This window comes from Colossoma macropomum, unplaced genomic scaffold (genome assembly GCF_904425465.1).
Source record: "Colossoma macropomum unplaced genomic scaffold, Colossoma_macropomum, whole genome shotgun sequence".
In the NCBI taxonomy this organism is placed as follows: Eukaryota; Metazoa; Chordata; class Actinopteri; order Characiformes; family Serrasalmidae; genus Colossoma; species Colossoma macropomum.
The window spans coordinates 29,263,057-29,278,435 of NW_023494795.1; the positions used below are offsets into that span (position 1 = coordinate 29,263,057).

At 38.7% G+C, this 15,379-nt stretch overlaps 1 protein-coding gene across 2 annotated transcripts in view; it reads left to right on the forward strand.

The window, feature by feature from the left end:
- The first annotated feature begins 8,188 nt into the window (after positions 1 to 8,188).
- The window catches only part of pex7 (peroxisomal biogenesis factor 7), a 61,143-nt gene continuing 53,952 nt past the window's right edge, over positions 8,189 to 15,379 (forward strand). The window contains exons 1-6 of one of the 2 annotated variants that reach the window (XM_036582125.1): positions 8,189 to 8,262; positions 8,454 to 8,570; positions 9,498 to 9,555; positions 9,843 to 9,993; positions 10,778 to 10,855; positions 11,316 to 11,424. In XM_036582125.1, the coding sequence (XP_036438018.1) occupies positions 8,465 to 8,570; positions 9,498 to 9,555; positions 9,843 to 9,993; positions 10,778 to 10,855; positions 11,316 to 11,424 (502 nt within the window). In that variant the 5' untranslated portion in view covers positions 8,189 to 8,262; positions 8,454 to 8,464. Of the gene's footprint in view, positions 8,571 to 9,497; positions 9,556 to 9,842; positions 9,994 to 10,777; positions 10,856 to 11,315; positions 11,425 to 15,379 lie in introns of both variants that reach the window. The other variant, XM_036582124.1, reaches the window with a different exon arrangement.

Here is a 15,379-nt window from a genome sequence, read left to right on the forward strand (position 1 = left end):
TGATTTCAATAATTGTTGATATTTAATTCATGTTAAAGCAGAAGACGAGATGCTTGAGGTGATGGCAACAGAAGATGAAGCAGAGGTCATCAAAGATCTAGTTCACATTGACTTTCAGGAGACAGAGACTAAAAATCTCGGTAAGGAATGAACAATATAACATGCTAACAATCACAGAGAAATCACTTTAAAATGATTAATTCATAACGATAAACTGTAAGATATCTGTTCATTTTTCTTAAATAAAGCTGTTCACATGTTTGGCCTGATGAAAAAACATTATCAGTAAGAAGTAACTTCAAATACATTTAAACCACAGTAGCAAAAAAAGGCCTGTTGTCTCTTCACAGCCTGTAGATTTGTTCACTTATTTATTACATACTTCATTAATACTCATGACTACAGAACTAATAAATCATCTGTAATGTTACATCAAATGTTTAACAAACTTTCTTTTACTGTGACTTTAAAGTGATGAACTCTGCAGATTTGGAGGTTGAAGCCATCAAACAGAAAATACAGATTCATGTAGATGAGACAGACACTCCCAATAACCAACCTCTGGGTGAGTAGTGGAAAAGATCACGAGATATCATGAAGAAAATAAGAGCTAAACATGTGAAAAATGTATAACATTCGAGTATCAGCACTCCTCCCCAGAAGATCATCAAATTTCACCAACACAAAATGCATACATAATGCTAAATGTCTGAATAATTAATGTATGACTTGATGGAAAAGTATGATGTGAATTCTGAATTATTGTATTGAAAATTGCTGTTATACTATTGAGAAGTAATACTAGCTGCTGGTGATGTTCACTCAAGATTCTATAGAAAATTCTGTCTCTGTTTCTTTGAATCAGGTTCTGAAGTGGTGAGCACTGCAAATACTGAGGCTGAAGCCTCAACAAACACCATGCAGACTTGGACAAATGGCATGGACAAATCTAATGACCAACCTCTGGGTGAGTAGTGCAAAGGAACACTAGATACACCAGATACTACAGGTCACTGATGTAGAAGTAGAAGCTGATGACCTTTGATGAACAAACTGAGGAAGATTCAGCTGAGACAGAGACTACTTTCAAACAAGTCCCTGGTAAATAATAGAGACCAAGAATGAAGCAGTTAAACTCTGGCTATAGAACCCAAAGACCATCTTCAAATGTCACCTTCTCACACTAACTAATATAATACCAAATATCTCCTCTTTTGTTCCTTTTTGAAACATGAACATTTAAAAAATGAAATAACCAAATCGCTTTTTGTTTGAAAATCTGATTTATTGCAGGAAAAGATGTGGAAATAACATTTGATAATGAACCCATTAAAAGTTGGGCAGATTTCATGGAAGAGACTGAAGGAACCATCAACCAGTCTGGTGAGTAAAATGTAGAGATGGCACTGATCTAAAACTGGGTATCTGTATTTGTAATTAAACAAACATTTTAACAACATTAATCATTTAAATGTTAGTTACAAAGTCTTTGTTCCAAGTAAGATTATTGGAGATGAGCTTTGTTGCTGATTTCTCTGATTTTTTCTACTAGCTGAAACAGAAGCATTGAAGAACAACTTTCCTGTGAAGGAAGACAAAACAGACAAGAGCAACACCAGGAGAGGAACACGCGGGAATGGGTCGAAGAATAAATTATAAAAGAGACCCAGAAGAGAGGAAGAGTGAAGTAGATGAAGAAAAGAACAGCGCCAGAACATCAGCAGGCAGAGGCATCCGAGTGGGAGCTGTAGGTCAGTGGAGACATCAGCAAGGATTTAGAAAGACAAGAACACAGCCAGAGAACTCAGGAACCTGTGAAAGAGCACCTGGAACTGATCCTCATCAGCAGAGGAGGACACAGAGAAGGGAGGATAGAAGAGAGATGCGCCAATGGACAGTGGAACATCTTCAGAAGACTCTACAAGCCCCTTCTGGGGAAAAGAGTGCTCCACAGAGAGACAGCAGAAAGAACGGAGAAAGTCTCAGAGTAAGAACGGCTGAAACCGAGCAGAAGATCCATCCTAGACCAGCGGACAAGCAGAGAGACAGAGGACCCAATTCAGTCGAGTGTGGCTGGAGAGGAGCTTCCCAGTGCTGGCAGAGAGAATCCAGATTCCACAAGAGGGACGCTCCACAAACTCCTTCACACAACGGAGGACGTGTGAGCGAAAGAGGAACCAGAGGACATCCTGCTCAGTGTACTCCTGCACGCACTGAGAGAAATGAACGGGCCGTGAGAAAACCGCACTGGTGGCAGTATGATGACCGCTCTGTAGAACCTGGGGACAGACAGACTGGAGAGAGACACCAGAATAAGACATGGAGAAATGGAAACAGGCAGTGGAAGAGCGGGAGAAGAACCAATGCTTCATATTGACCAGTGAAGAAAATCTTCAGAGCAGCCTGAGAAACATCACCAAAATGTATGGAAATCCAGCCAGAGAACTCAGGAATCTGTGAAAGAGCACCTGAAAATGATCCTCATCAGCAGCGGAGGGCACAGAGAAAGTAGGATAGAAGGGAGATGCGTCAATGGACAGTAGAACATCTTCAGAAGACTCTTCAAGCCCCTCCTGAGGAAAAGAGTGCTCTACAGAGAGACAGCAGAAAGAACAGAGAATGTCTCAGAGTAAGAACATCCACTTTTATGCTACAGCCAATCAAATACATCTCTTAAACAGCTATCCCACCGGAGAGAAATCAGCATAAAAACACTTTTACACCTCTAAAATGAATAAAAGACTTGCAGCAAACTCTTTTGGAGCTTCTTTTTCTAGTCAGGGTCTCACTTTTCTAATGCCATTTTACACACAGACTTCTTAGTGGATGAGGAAAGCAAGTGGAAAATACTACTACTTTGAAACTACTTTCCCACACTGAGCACTCTGGGATCCTCAACATTCCTGAACTTCACTCTGGGATCCTCTACATTCCTGAGCTTCACTCTGGGATCCTCTACATTCCTGTGCTTGCTGATAGGGGTGGGAGTCAGAGGCAAAGTATAAAAGATGTGTGTTCTGTTCAGACTGGGTGAAGATTAGCAGAGGTGGCAAATCTCTTCCATGGCAAGATTTACATCAATGGCTACGAGGATGGGATCAGGTGCATCTGCTTTTTTGACTGCTGCAAAATGGTGAGTGAGACCTGAGAAAAAAGAACTTTAATGCCAAACAGAAGAGGTTCAGTTTGTGTTTTGTCTTGTGGTTTGTGGTTTGGTCAATGACTGTAGTCACTTGAGTCATAGGCAGTGAAGTAAGTAGCAGAAGTCCAATCGATTTTGGGTCATGTAATACCGAGGTTACGAGGAGTCGGCACGACGGTGTTCATTGTGGGTAGTTCATGGGTTAATTCTGTGGAACAATGTTCCTGAGTTAGATATACAGGAGTTTTTTTCCTTTTTTACCCAAATGTGTGGGGTTTTCCCAGTTGAATTTAACATCTTCTATGTATGCTGATAGAGATGCATTTGAGGGAGACTTATCACAGATGTCAGATAAATTGTGTTCGAAGAAAAAGGAGAAATTGTGGAAGAAGTATGGGAACAATGCTTCTCAGCAACCGTGTAAAGAAAATGGACCTTAAGGAGTGTGTTCAGGTGTTTAGACAGTGGCACTTCTAAGAACAGAGCACCAACAGCTCATGGACCAAACGCAATACTCTATCAGGGTTCTGAAAGCAAAAGTTGATTCACTTGAAAGAGAAAGAAATGAGCTGCTGAACCACGTTAATACAAAGGAAAAGCATGTGAACCCCTCCCACGAGAAAGGCGGTTCTGATCAAGCTGGTTTTGATCTGACTGTCGTAGAAACAGCTCCAGGTGTAGAAAAAGGAGGAAGGTCAAAGCATGAGCCTCTCAGCCTGGCAGAAGAGATCAAACCTGGCATTCAGAATGATCTGGAAAGTCAGTACACTTATCGCATTGCTGAGAGAGTTTTACTGCATGGGGGCTATACTGACTGCACAGCCACTGAGGATGTGATGAGCAGTAAAGCTGATGTTACTCAAGGAGTAAAGTCAGTGGCTGAGCTCATGTAGGTGTAATCACTGCCAGAGAAATGGCAATTTGCTCTGCTGTCACAGTTTCTAAAGTTTTGTAATTGCCTTTAAAAGAGTTTCCATCATTAATGATGACTGTAATGTCTGATTCTCAAGATGTGGTTGTCCAATAATGTTAGTCAAATGTTACAATTTGGTCAAGCAAATCAGCTGTTTACCTCAGCTGTTCATGCCTGTGGTAGAATCATTATGAACAAATGTCCTTAACTGATGAGATTATGTTCAGACATAATTAAAGTCTGTTACAGATGTTTGCTTTTGTTTCAGCATAAGTTCACGATAGCAGGAACAAATTGCTGACCATCTCTACAGTGAAGGTTTGGGATGAGCTCATCAGAGAACTTTCGAGTTCATGTTAATGAGTGAAGTTTTGATTTGTTTTAATCAGGGTTTAATTTTAGCTCATATTTTAGATTTGACAGTAGTACTAGCCTCACCAGAGCTGATCTGGTCCAGATCTGTAAAACAGATAAAGATTGGTAAGGACCCCTGTTGGTCTGATGTTAGAACAAACAGGAAAAATAATGTTTAATGACAGCAGGGGGACATTTGTTTATGTAATGTAGTAAAGAATGATATGCACATTACCAACATCTCATCTGGCTTCTGTTTTTAGATTGGTGGAGTTTTGAAGTTATGTAAAAACACATATAAGCTAAGATGAACAATGTAGACTAACTGTGTAGTTGGTACTTTTAATTTGTTTGTGTAATTGTATTTTAATTCAAGAGTTTTGGGAAACTCCATGAGGGGGGAATATTGGTTCTGGTGAAACATAAATTGGAATATGAATTATGAATCAGGCCAGTCAAAAAGTATATACCCCAAAGAATGGAGATACATATTTGAAACTGTGCAGAAAATATTCCTGCCTCTTGGTGAGCGGTGCTCTGCTCAAACTCGTCACTGAAAAACCGCCTACTGAAGGCCTAGGCTATTGCAGTGTTTCAGGAATGCAAGTTCTGCCTTGGCATTGTATCATTCAGTTTATTCTGTAAGGCCTTGATGTGCACTTAAGCAGCTTTAAGACCTTTTAATTTTTTTTTAATGGTTTGTTTTTGTATATTTCAAGGTTCAGGGTGTCTAAACAGTTTTAAGTACAGAAACCTGTTGCTGAATAAAGGTCACTAGCTTTATCTTGTTCATGTATAATATTGTAGGGCTATGTTTTAAATATAGAATTTTTTTTTTAGCAATGGAAAAGGTTCAGAATACTCCCCAGAATACCCGGGTTCAGCTTTAGCATAATCTAGCATTAGTCTACACTTAAAAAGTAATGCATTGAATGTGCTTGATTCAAATATTTTGTCATCATTATTAATATTATTACATATGTTATTTCCACATGAATGAAATGTTATATCAGCACAGTTTTGCCTTTCAGCTTACTGACTTTTGGCAAGAATTGTGCTCAGTAATGATTGTGCTGATAAATCTTTGAAAATATTGATGTGTCTTTATTTCAACAGTTTAAATGAACATAGTTCAGTTTACTAGTGTAATGCTGTTGCCATGTACAACAAACACTTTTGTGTGTGTTAGTCTAACTAAAAATGTCTAACATCAAATTTGGAGTTACCATTACTTGATATATCGAGTTCTGCTAACTTAAAATATTAGGCTATGATTACCGATCTGAAAGTTGAGGTGACTGAGCAATTTAAATTTAGCTAACCTTTTAAGACTTGGTATGCCAAATTAAACTTCTAACTGTGGGGAACAAATCAGTCTTAAAGTTGGACTAACTTAAAAAAGGTGCTGAAATCATTTACCAAATTATTTAAAGTTAGAGTTGCTTAATTTTTTTTACACTGTGTGGTTCTTTATGGATGTGAAAGCTGGACAATAAACAAGCAAGACTGGAAACATATAGATGAACCTGTGTTGGCGAGGACTTTTGAGAGCACCTTGGATGGCAAAGGAAACAAACAAATGGATCCTCAACCAGATCAAGCCTTACCTTTCATTCGAAGCCCAGATACCCAAACTACAACTGTCCTATTTTGGGCATATTTTGAGAAAAAACAATCCTTTGGAAAAGACCACTATGCTCAGAAGAGTTGAAGGTAAAAGAGGAAGACAACAACCAGCAACAAGATGTATGGATACAATCAGAGAAATCATGAACCAGCCATTCAGAAGCCTGAAGGCCCAAACGGAAAACAGAATATTCTGGAGAAACACCATCCATATATGGTTGCCAGGAGTCAAAAAAGACTTGATGGCACTTCAAACAATCATTCAGAGTGGTTTAATGTAAGTGCTCCATTCTAGAGACACTTGCCAAGTCAGAATTGTTCACAGTGGTGCCCTGCTGAAAAAACACTATTAGCACCATTAGGATTAAATCTGATGAATTTGCTTTTTAATGAGAATTAACTGAATATTTAACATTAGAGACCACTAGTTTCCTGTAGGACATCTTTAGATTCTATTAGGAAACCATCATATGCATCTGTTATCAGTTGTGATATCAACCCATCAGGAAAACACAAAATACCATCAGTGACTGTTAATCACCACCAGGAACTAACAGAAACTTTTAATAGTTTCTATATTTTTTGAGGCAGGGTGGTGATAGGAACCAGACGCCTGAATAGTTTAATGCCTCTAAAAGCTCCAGCACAGAACGTTATTGCATGACATGGTTGTGAATACGCTGCTTGATGCCTGAGACACTGTTTTATGATAGGGGTGAGAAGATATTGGCCTCAGATATACTTTTTTAAAATGTATTCCTGGCTGAGAGGTACATACTGAGTTCAAATCCCCCCAAATTCTGCCACCTATTAAGAAAACTATGGTTTGCCAGAGATTCAGACATATGATTTATCATCATGGTGCTCAAGCCCTTAATCAGTTGAGTGATGGTGGTGAAATAGATTAATTTATTAAACATATGATTATGGGCTTGATGGAACGGTTACGCTTGGCTTCTTTTTTAAAATGGTAAAATACTACTACTTCTACTATCACCAGTACTGCTAATAATATATTTTTTTCTTTTTCATTATTTACTACTTCTAATACATTATACACTATACAGACAAAAGTATTGGGATACCCCTTCTAATTATAGAGTTCAGAATGTTTTACCCACACCTATTGCTAAGAGGTGGATAATGTTAAGCACATAGCCTTGCAGTCTTGATAGACAAACACCGGCAGTAGAATGGGTGGTACTGATAAGCTCAGTGACTTTAAACAGTGCACTGTCACAGGATGCCATGTCTGCCACAAGTCTATTTTTGAAATTTCTTTCCTGCTTGATCTGCCCCCGTCAACTGTAAGTGCTATTATTGTGAAATAATTGGTGAAGCACCTTGGAACAACAACAGCTCAGCCACGAAGCAGTGGACGAGGCAAACTTTTGGACATTTTGGACAAATGTTGGACAAATGTACACTTCTAACATTGTGGGAACAGTTTGGGGATGGCCCTTTCTGTTCCAGCATGACTAAGCCCCTGTGCACAAAACAAGGCCCATAAAGGCATGGTTGAATGAGTGGTGTGGAAGAACTTCATTGGCCTGCACAGAACACTGATCTGATTGCGAGCCAGGCCCTTTCATCCAACATCAGTGTCTGACCTCACAAATCTTCTTCTGGATAAATGGACTCCAAAATCTTGTAGAAAGCTTCCCAGAAGAGTGGAAGCTGTTATAGGGAAGGCCAACTCCATATTAATGCATATGGATACAGAATGAAATGTCATAAAAGCTCATGTAAGTGCAATGTATACGTGTCCCAATACTTTTGTCCATGTAGTGTATTTTATTGATCATGGACTCATTACTGTTTTTATTATTATTATTTAATCGTAAACTATTCAATTTTTTTTTTTAAATTAGACTTTATTTTATACACTGTTCAGTTGTAGTATATTGTTTTTTTCCAACACATTTAAACTACGCTTTGGCTCAAAATAACGTAACTTGAGTACATCGCCTTGACATGTTGAGAGACAATCTGCGTCTAAGACCACGCACTACAGTAATGAATGGAATTGGACTAGTTGGTGTTGTAGTATGCGTTTTATTGACGCAGCCTATACTAACCCTCTCTGCCAATAAAAGATCGCAGTGTTGGTACCCTAATAACAAATCCACCAATAGCTGCGGACCTTCATTGTCCCGCGAACTCAAAACAAGGAAGAGGTCCATATGCGAAGGAAAACTGCAGGACTCTTGTAGAAATGATGTACCTGGTAAATCTAACAGCGAGTTAAATTGTTTTCAGTTGTGATATCATCTTCTGTGCAGTATTACTGAGAGCTCGGTGGTTTGTTTTGAGTCAGAAAGGCGTTCGATAGCGAGCGAAGTGAGGAAAGTCTGATGTTTTTCTTGATGAAGAGGTGAATGTGGAGCAGAGTGGACTGAGGGTCATTTCGTGTTTCAGGCTGAGTCAGTATGAAGTGGTTCAGGTGTCCAGCTCGTCACGGTTATGCGGTGGAAGTATCTCCTTTTCTCTCCAACAGACTGGCCTGCGCTACAGCTCAGTACTATGGCATCGCAGGTAAACGGGGACATTTTCACTAACACTGTTTCTGCAGCTTCGACTTTAGCAGAATACAGATTACACGTCTGTGTTCCTCAGTGAGCGAGTTAGCACTTTAGTACATGTCAGAATGACTTACTGAATATGATCCACAGTGATGTCTAAGACCATCATGAGGCTGAAGTGCTTCTTATTCGAATTTCTAATTCCGCCTTAAATTTAAATGGTTCAGTAGATACCTTCTGTCGTCTGAGGAGCAAAACACAGAAGTGGCGATGCTGCTTTTAGTGTTCACGCTCCCAAACTGTGGAGCACCTCAACCTCAATTATGGGTGTATAAATCTTCACCATTTAACAAACATATATATTTATTAATCTCATACACATTGCTTACACATTCGTATGTTTTTATTTTATGTGTTATGTCGGTGCTAACATGAAAGTATTTTGATGTTTGTTTTATGTCATTATGTTGTATATTATAATATACAACAATTTCATAAATTTTATTGTTATTTAGGTGGAGGCTTTATATAAGCCTATTAGTCTATCTTTGTCTATTTGTGTGTATTTTAAATTGTGCGGGAAATAAACTACTACAAACTATTACAAGTCTAAAAAGCAGCTTAGAACATGTCATTGTTTTATTTTTTTTTATTTTAAATTATTTCACTTTTTAGTTTGGTTACAGGACTTTTAACTTTACAGGAGAAGTAAAGAACCTTCTTTATTTTAAATGTAAGTCTATGGAACCAGACTTTTTTCCAAGTAATTTTGGGTCATTTCTGTTGGTCCATTCATCATGAAATTTACACACGATGTTAAAGAAAATAGGCATTTTCAAATTTGAAAAATGACAAAAATGGAGATACAAGGTTTTGTTCCGACAACAATATATATATATAAACTCGGGTTATATATTAATAAGTTAATTTTTTATTTTAGGATGTGGAACGCTGCTTGTGCTGGAACAGAGTGAAGCTGATATTCTGCTCTTAAGAAGGTGTGTTTTCTGTTTTTTATTAAGATGAAAGTAATTGAGGATTACTATTAATATTTCATTTTTTTTATAATACTCTGCTTTTTGCTATATGTAACTACACCCCTTAAAGCGTTAATGCATGACCTGTTGTGAGTTATTGCTTTATTTATTGCATATTGTTTCCAGATGTGAATGCAGTCCTCATTAGTTTATTGTTAGAGTCAAGACTGGAATTTGCTCAAACCAAAATCTGGATTATGAACTCCAAATGTTCAACGAGGTTTATTGTGTTTGTTTTTTATGGGCAGCTTTGACTGGAATGACGGACTCTTCGATGTGACATGGAGTGAGAGCAATGAACATGTGCTGGTGACAGGAGGAGGAGATGGGTCACTGCAGATTTGGGACACAGCTAACCCACAAGGTCCAATACAAGTCCTGAAGGAGCACACGCAGGAGGTGAACTCAGAGAGCACATATGCTGTAAACGCCATCATTACCACACATCCTTTATGGCATTTTTTTTTAATAAAATTAATAGTTTTGATTCTAAAATCTAATTGGCTGTGCCACGAAATATATACACAGATGTCCGAACACATCTTTTTAGTTCTGCATTATTGCGGCAAGTAAGTTGTCACTGGGTGAACAGAAGTTTTCTGTTTTTGTATTTTTTATATTATTTTAGGTTATTATTATTTTTTACAGAATTTAAGAAGTATAGTTGCCCTTTACAGCATGTTAAAATTTCATGATGAATAAACCAATAGAAATGGTCAAAATCTTGTGCCATTAACTTCCATTAAAAGTTAAGAACATTTTTTCTTCCCTTGTAATGTTACCATTTTAGAGATACAAGGTTTTGTCCAAATAGCAACAATTTGTGGAATTTGATCATTATTTACTCTTAATAAACTGTATTATGTGGTGTAATAATAATAATAGAATTCTTTTGGTATATTTTATCATAAATTGTTTTTTGTCACAATTTTATAAAAGCAGTGAGCCACTTGAGGCAGTGTGTTACAGTGAGTTTTACTCTGTGTTGTACCTAACAACACCCCTTAGCAGTTGTGAAATGGCTGTATTGCACATCACATGTCTTAATGCTTTTATGTATTCATTCTGTATGTTACATATATGTAGATATCAGACCCTTGTAAAACCCAGATTGTCTGTCTGTCTGTCTGTCTTTAGCTTTTACTAGTCAGCAGTTCTTCATTATTTGAGTTGCTGTGTTTAGGTCTATGCAGTGGATTGGAGCCAGACTCGGGGGGAGAATCTGGTGGTCTCTGGGTCCTGGGATCATATAGCCAAAGTGGTAAGCAGCAAATATTGAATGTTCATATTTAAAGATAGGAGTTAGATGTTTGGTAATTGTTATACGTTGAAAACATTTAAAAGAGTTGGTATAATTCATGTAGTTCCTGCAATGAATCTGTCCAAGCACATTATCCCTGCTCTCTTGCCATGAACAAATCTATTTCCTTGACCTACTGTAGTATTAAAGGGATATGTTGGGACTTTATTAAAGGATAATTTTCATTCCATTTGAATGAGATGATTAGGGGTTAGGAAGAAAAAGAAACTGCACATAGGTTTCTGCTGAGTAACAGCTAATGTAATATAAGTCAAACTGAAATTCCAACTCAGCTTAATTTAAAACCCTGATTATCCCTTAAATAGCAGCTATGTTCAAAGGCTTGTAGTCCCAAGGTATATGTAAGCCTTGTATATGGGCCTTGTAAAAGCTGTTTGGAGTAAAGCATGTTTTCCCACAGTGGGATATGGAGCGCTGTCAGTCCATGTGTACACTGCAGGGCCATGAGGGTGTTCTCTACAGCACGATCTGGTCTCCCCACATACCATCCTGTTTAGCCTCTGCTTCAGGTAAGGGCAATGGGAGTTATATATATGTATCTAATATTTATATATACCATAAAGTGTGCTTAGTAGTTTAGCCATTAATAAATCAGACAGAATGTTGTTATACATAACAGTATGGTGTATTACTTTGGTGTCATGAGAGCAGGATGTGATCTTACTTCAGTGCTACTTGTACTTTCTTTAAAGTGAGTGGGAACAGTGCCCCATTACACAGAAACACTTGTGCTAGAGGCTTACTTGGGTACAAGAAAGCACCATGTGATACATTATTTCACTGTTTGTTTATTTGTTTTGTTTTGTTTTAGTTTAGTGTATTGTTTATTTGTTTGGCTTTCAATCTGTTTACAACACAATATATTTATGTACAAAAAACACACATTTTCTAAGCCGCTTATCCTCCAGGGTTGCGGGTGTGCTGGAGCCTAACCCAGCGCTCATTGGGCGGAAGGCAGGAAACACTCAGGACAAGTTGTACAAAAAACAGTCATAATTCATTTCTACATGATCATTTTCCAACCACTCTTTATCCACTTTAATAAAACAGGCTGTTTTTGTTACTGTGCATGTAAGATTGTTGTAGTTATATAACTGACCTCTGTTCTGATTGGCTGCCTTGTATTTACATAATTCAAAAAGCAGTCCAGATTGAAACAGTTGTTATAACTGTGATTGGGTGTGGCTCAGCTGTAGATCAAATAGGCAGATATATGCAGAAGAGTTGGTTTTTATGACATCACAAAAACAATGAACTCAAAATAGGCTGTTTTGCAGCTTAATGTCCATATATTGACTGGGGAGTGAACAGTATGTTTAGAAACTTTTAAAAGCGTTTACATACTACCTCAGACTCCTTTATTTAAAAAAAGTGTGGAAAATTTGGTTGTGGTTTTAATTCATATGGGTGTGGAAATTTTAAGCAGTATGTGTCATGTATGAAGTGATATCTTTAAAATGCTATGGTATTTTTTTTTTTTTCTGGATAACAATAGTTTAGATGATTTTCATCAAACAGACTGTGTCTTGAGAAAAATTATGACAAGTGAATAGATATTGATAATGCATACATTCATCCATCTTCTTAAACCACTTGATCCAGCTAGAGTCATGGTAGCAATAGAAAAAGCAGAGAATCCCAGACGGCCCTGTCCCCCCGCACCTTCCTCTAGTTCATTCTGGGGGATCCCAAGCTGCTCCCAGGCCAACTTGGAGGAATAGTCCTAGGAGTCCTTGGTGTCTCGTCCCTGTCAGCCCTCCCTGGTAAACCTCCAACAGGGGGCGGCTGGGCGGCATCCTAATCAGATGCCTGATCCACCTCAACTGGCTTCTCTCAACATGGAGGAGTGGCAGCTTTACTTTGAGCCCCTCCTGGATGAATTAGCTCCTCACCCTATCAAATAGAGTGTGGCCTGCCACCCTGCGAAGAAAGCTCATTTCTTCTGCTTGTATTGGCAATCTCATTCTTTCAGTCATTACCCAAAGCTCATGACTGTAGCTGAGGGAGGGGATGTAAACTGATGGGTAAACTGAGCTTTGCCTTATGGCTTAGCTCCCTCTTCACCACTATAGTCCATTAGGGTGACCGCATTACTGCTGCTGCCTGTCTCACAATCCCTCATCCCATCACTCGTAAACAAGATCCGGAGATACTTAAACTCCTCCACCTGGGGCAAGTCCTCTCCTCTTGCCTCGAGGGGTCAAGGACTTGGAGGTGATGATGCACAAACCAACCTGTTTACACTCAGCTGCAAACCGCTCCAGTGAGTGCCAGAGATATCCATGCGATGGAGACAAAAGGACATCATCCCTCAAAAAAAGAGACGGCACCTTCCGGACTCCTCACATAATGTTCTCCTGACCTTGACACCCCGTCCATGAATATCGTGAACAGGAGTGGAGACAAGGCACAACTTTGTTGGAGTCCAACACCCCTGTTGAATATGCTTGACTTGATGCCGAGTATACTGACATAGCTCTGACTCTGGGCATACAGAGACCGAATGGCCTGGAGTAGTGGCCCCAGCACCCCATACTCCCGGAGGACCTCCTTCAGAATATCTCGGGAAATATGGTCGTAAGCCTCCTCCAAGACCACAAAACACACGTAGGCTGGGGTGGCAAACTCTCATGCCCTCTCAACAATCCGTGCAAGGGTGAAAAGTTCACGCTGATAGTGCAGATTATGAAAATAAAAAGATAAAACATCATCATATAAAAGTATATATTGCACTCTAAAATAAGCAAAAATGCATTTATAATAGGTTTATAATAAATGCTTTATTTTGAAATATAAAATATAATCATCTTAAAGGCACAGTAAACAGCCTGTTTAGTTGTAAGGGATAAAAGTAAGGCTAGAGAGGTAATATGGGCCCTGTATGAACACTGTTGCGGTACTGCAGTTCAACACATGAGGGCAGTATTGGCACATCACCGTGCTCATTCTCATTGTTCGATGTTCATTCTCAAATTCAGTCTAGTGATTTTGGGCTACTTTGTAGGTCTGATGCCAGTACCAAGAAGAGCTTCCAACAGTGCCTCCACAATAGTGGTATTGTTTTATTTTGTGTGAATTAATTAGGTCTTACAAAAACTCCTCGCATTATTATCCACGTGCTTCTGCCTTTGCTGCTTAAAATGAATAAACCTTCTTTTTATTCATGTACACTTACTGCATGTCAGATTTCATTTTTTGTAATAGGCATGAGAGAAGTGCAAGATTCATTTTTCAGCGTCAGACAAAAAGCAGGAAAAATGTATCACACAGAAGAAAATCACACAGAAGCCTCAACAACCAAATATAAATATCAAATCTGTCAGTATTTAATTTGTCCACTCTTTACTTTTGTGCACCTACTGCCACTTTAACTCCCCGTTCCAATTTTAAAACCAGTAAGTCCTCGCAACAAAAGCTGTCGCAGACTTTGTGCTTCCCTTCAAAGACACACTATCATTCACACAATCAACTGCCCAAACTCACCTTTGCTGACTTCAGATTTCTTTCTCATCTGCATCTAAAATGGCTAAATGAAGCATTTCTGAGAAGATTAGTTGTAAGTAAAAAAAAGAAAAAAAGGAGTTTCCAAGACAGGAGTTCAAAAAAGGATTAAAAGCAGAGAAAATGGACCTCCAATTAGACCTGGTAGACCACCAATACTGTCCCCATCTGATGAACAGTACTTACAGCTTTCGTCTTTGAAAGAGAGGAGAAAATCAAGCTCCACTCTTGCTTCTAATCTGAAAAAATAAAAAAACAGAGGACCAAAGCTAGACGTCTGAGATGTGGAGTAAGGTTTTATGGACTAATATAACATAACATAACATGACAACATAAGAGTCTAACATTTAATTGATAACTCTGATGGTGAGAAGCAGAAAATGCAACCAATTTTTAAGACTGAACTTCGGGGTTTGGAAAAATATCCCTGCAGATTTCTTCAATAACTGGGAGCACATCCCCTGAAAAGAATGGAATAGAGGCAGAGTGGACACACTACATACTGAAGAATTTATATCTAGTTGTTAAGGCTTCTTTTGTCATTTTCTGTTAAATATGTTTTCTGACACTGCAAAATGAATGGTGTATTCTAAATGGCAGTTTTGACTGGAAATTAAATAAATGAAGGGTTGGTTTCTGACTTTTGCACAGTACTGGACATTTTAAGCATGACAGTGTCTTTCTGTTCAGTGTTCTGTTCTGCGCTACCAGGCCCTGTCATCATACCCTATAGTTCATCAGCTTCCAGCTGCTCCACTCTGATTTTATCAGCTTGCACTGAGAGCCTGCAGCTCTGTTAAATCTACTGCTCACCCAGCCTGCTGTTAACAACACTGCTGCACTCCAAAAACAGCAAACCTATCTGACCCCACATGCAGCTTCACCGGTTTGGAGGTAAAGCTCTCAGTGGTGACCGCTCTTAAACAAAGTTATGGTTCACTTAAGCCCCTTAAGTCACTGAGT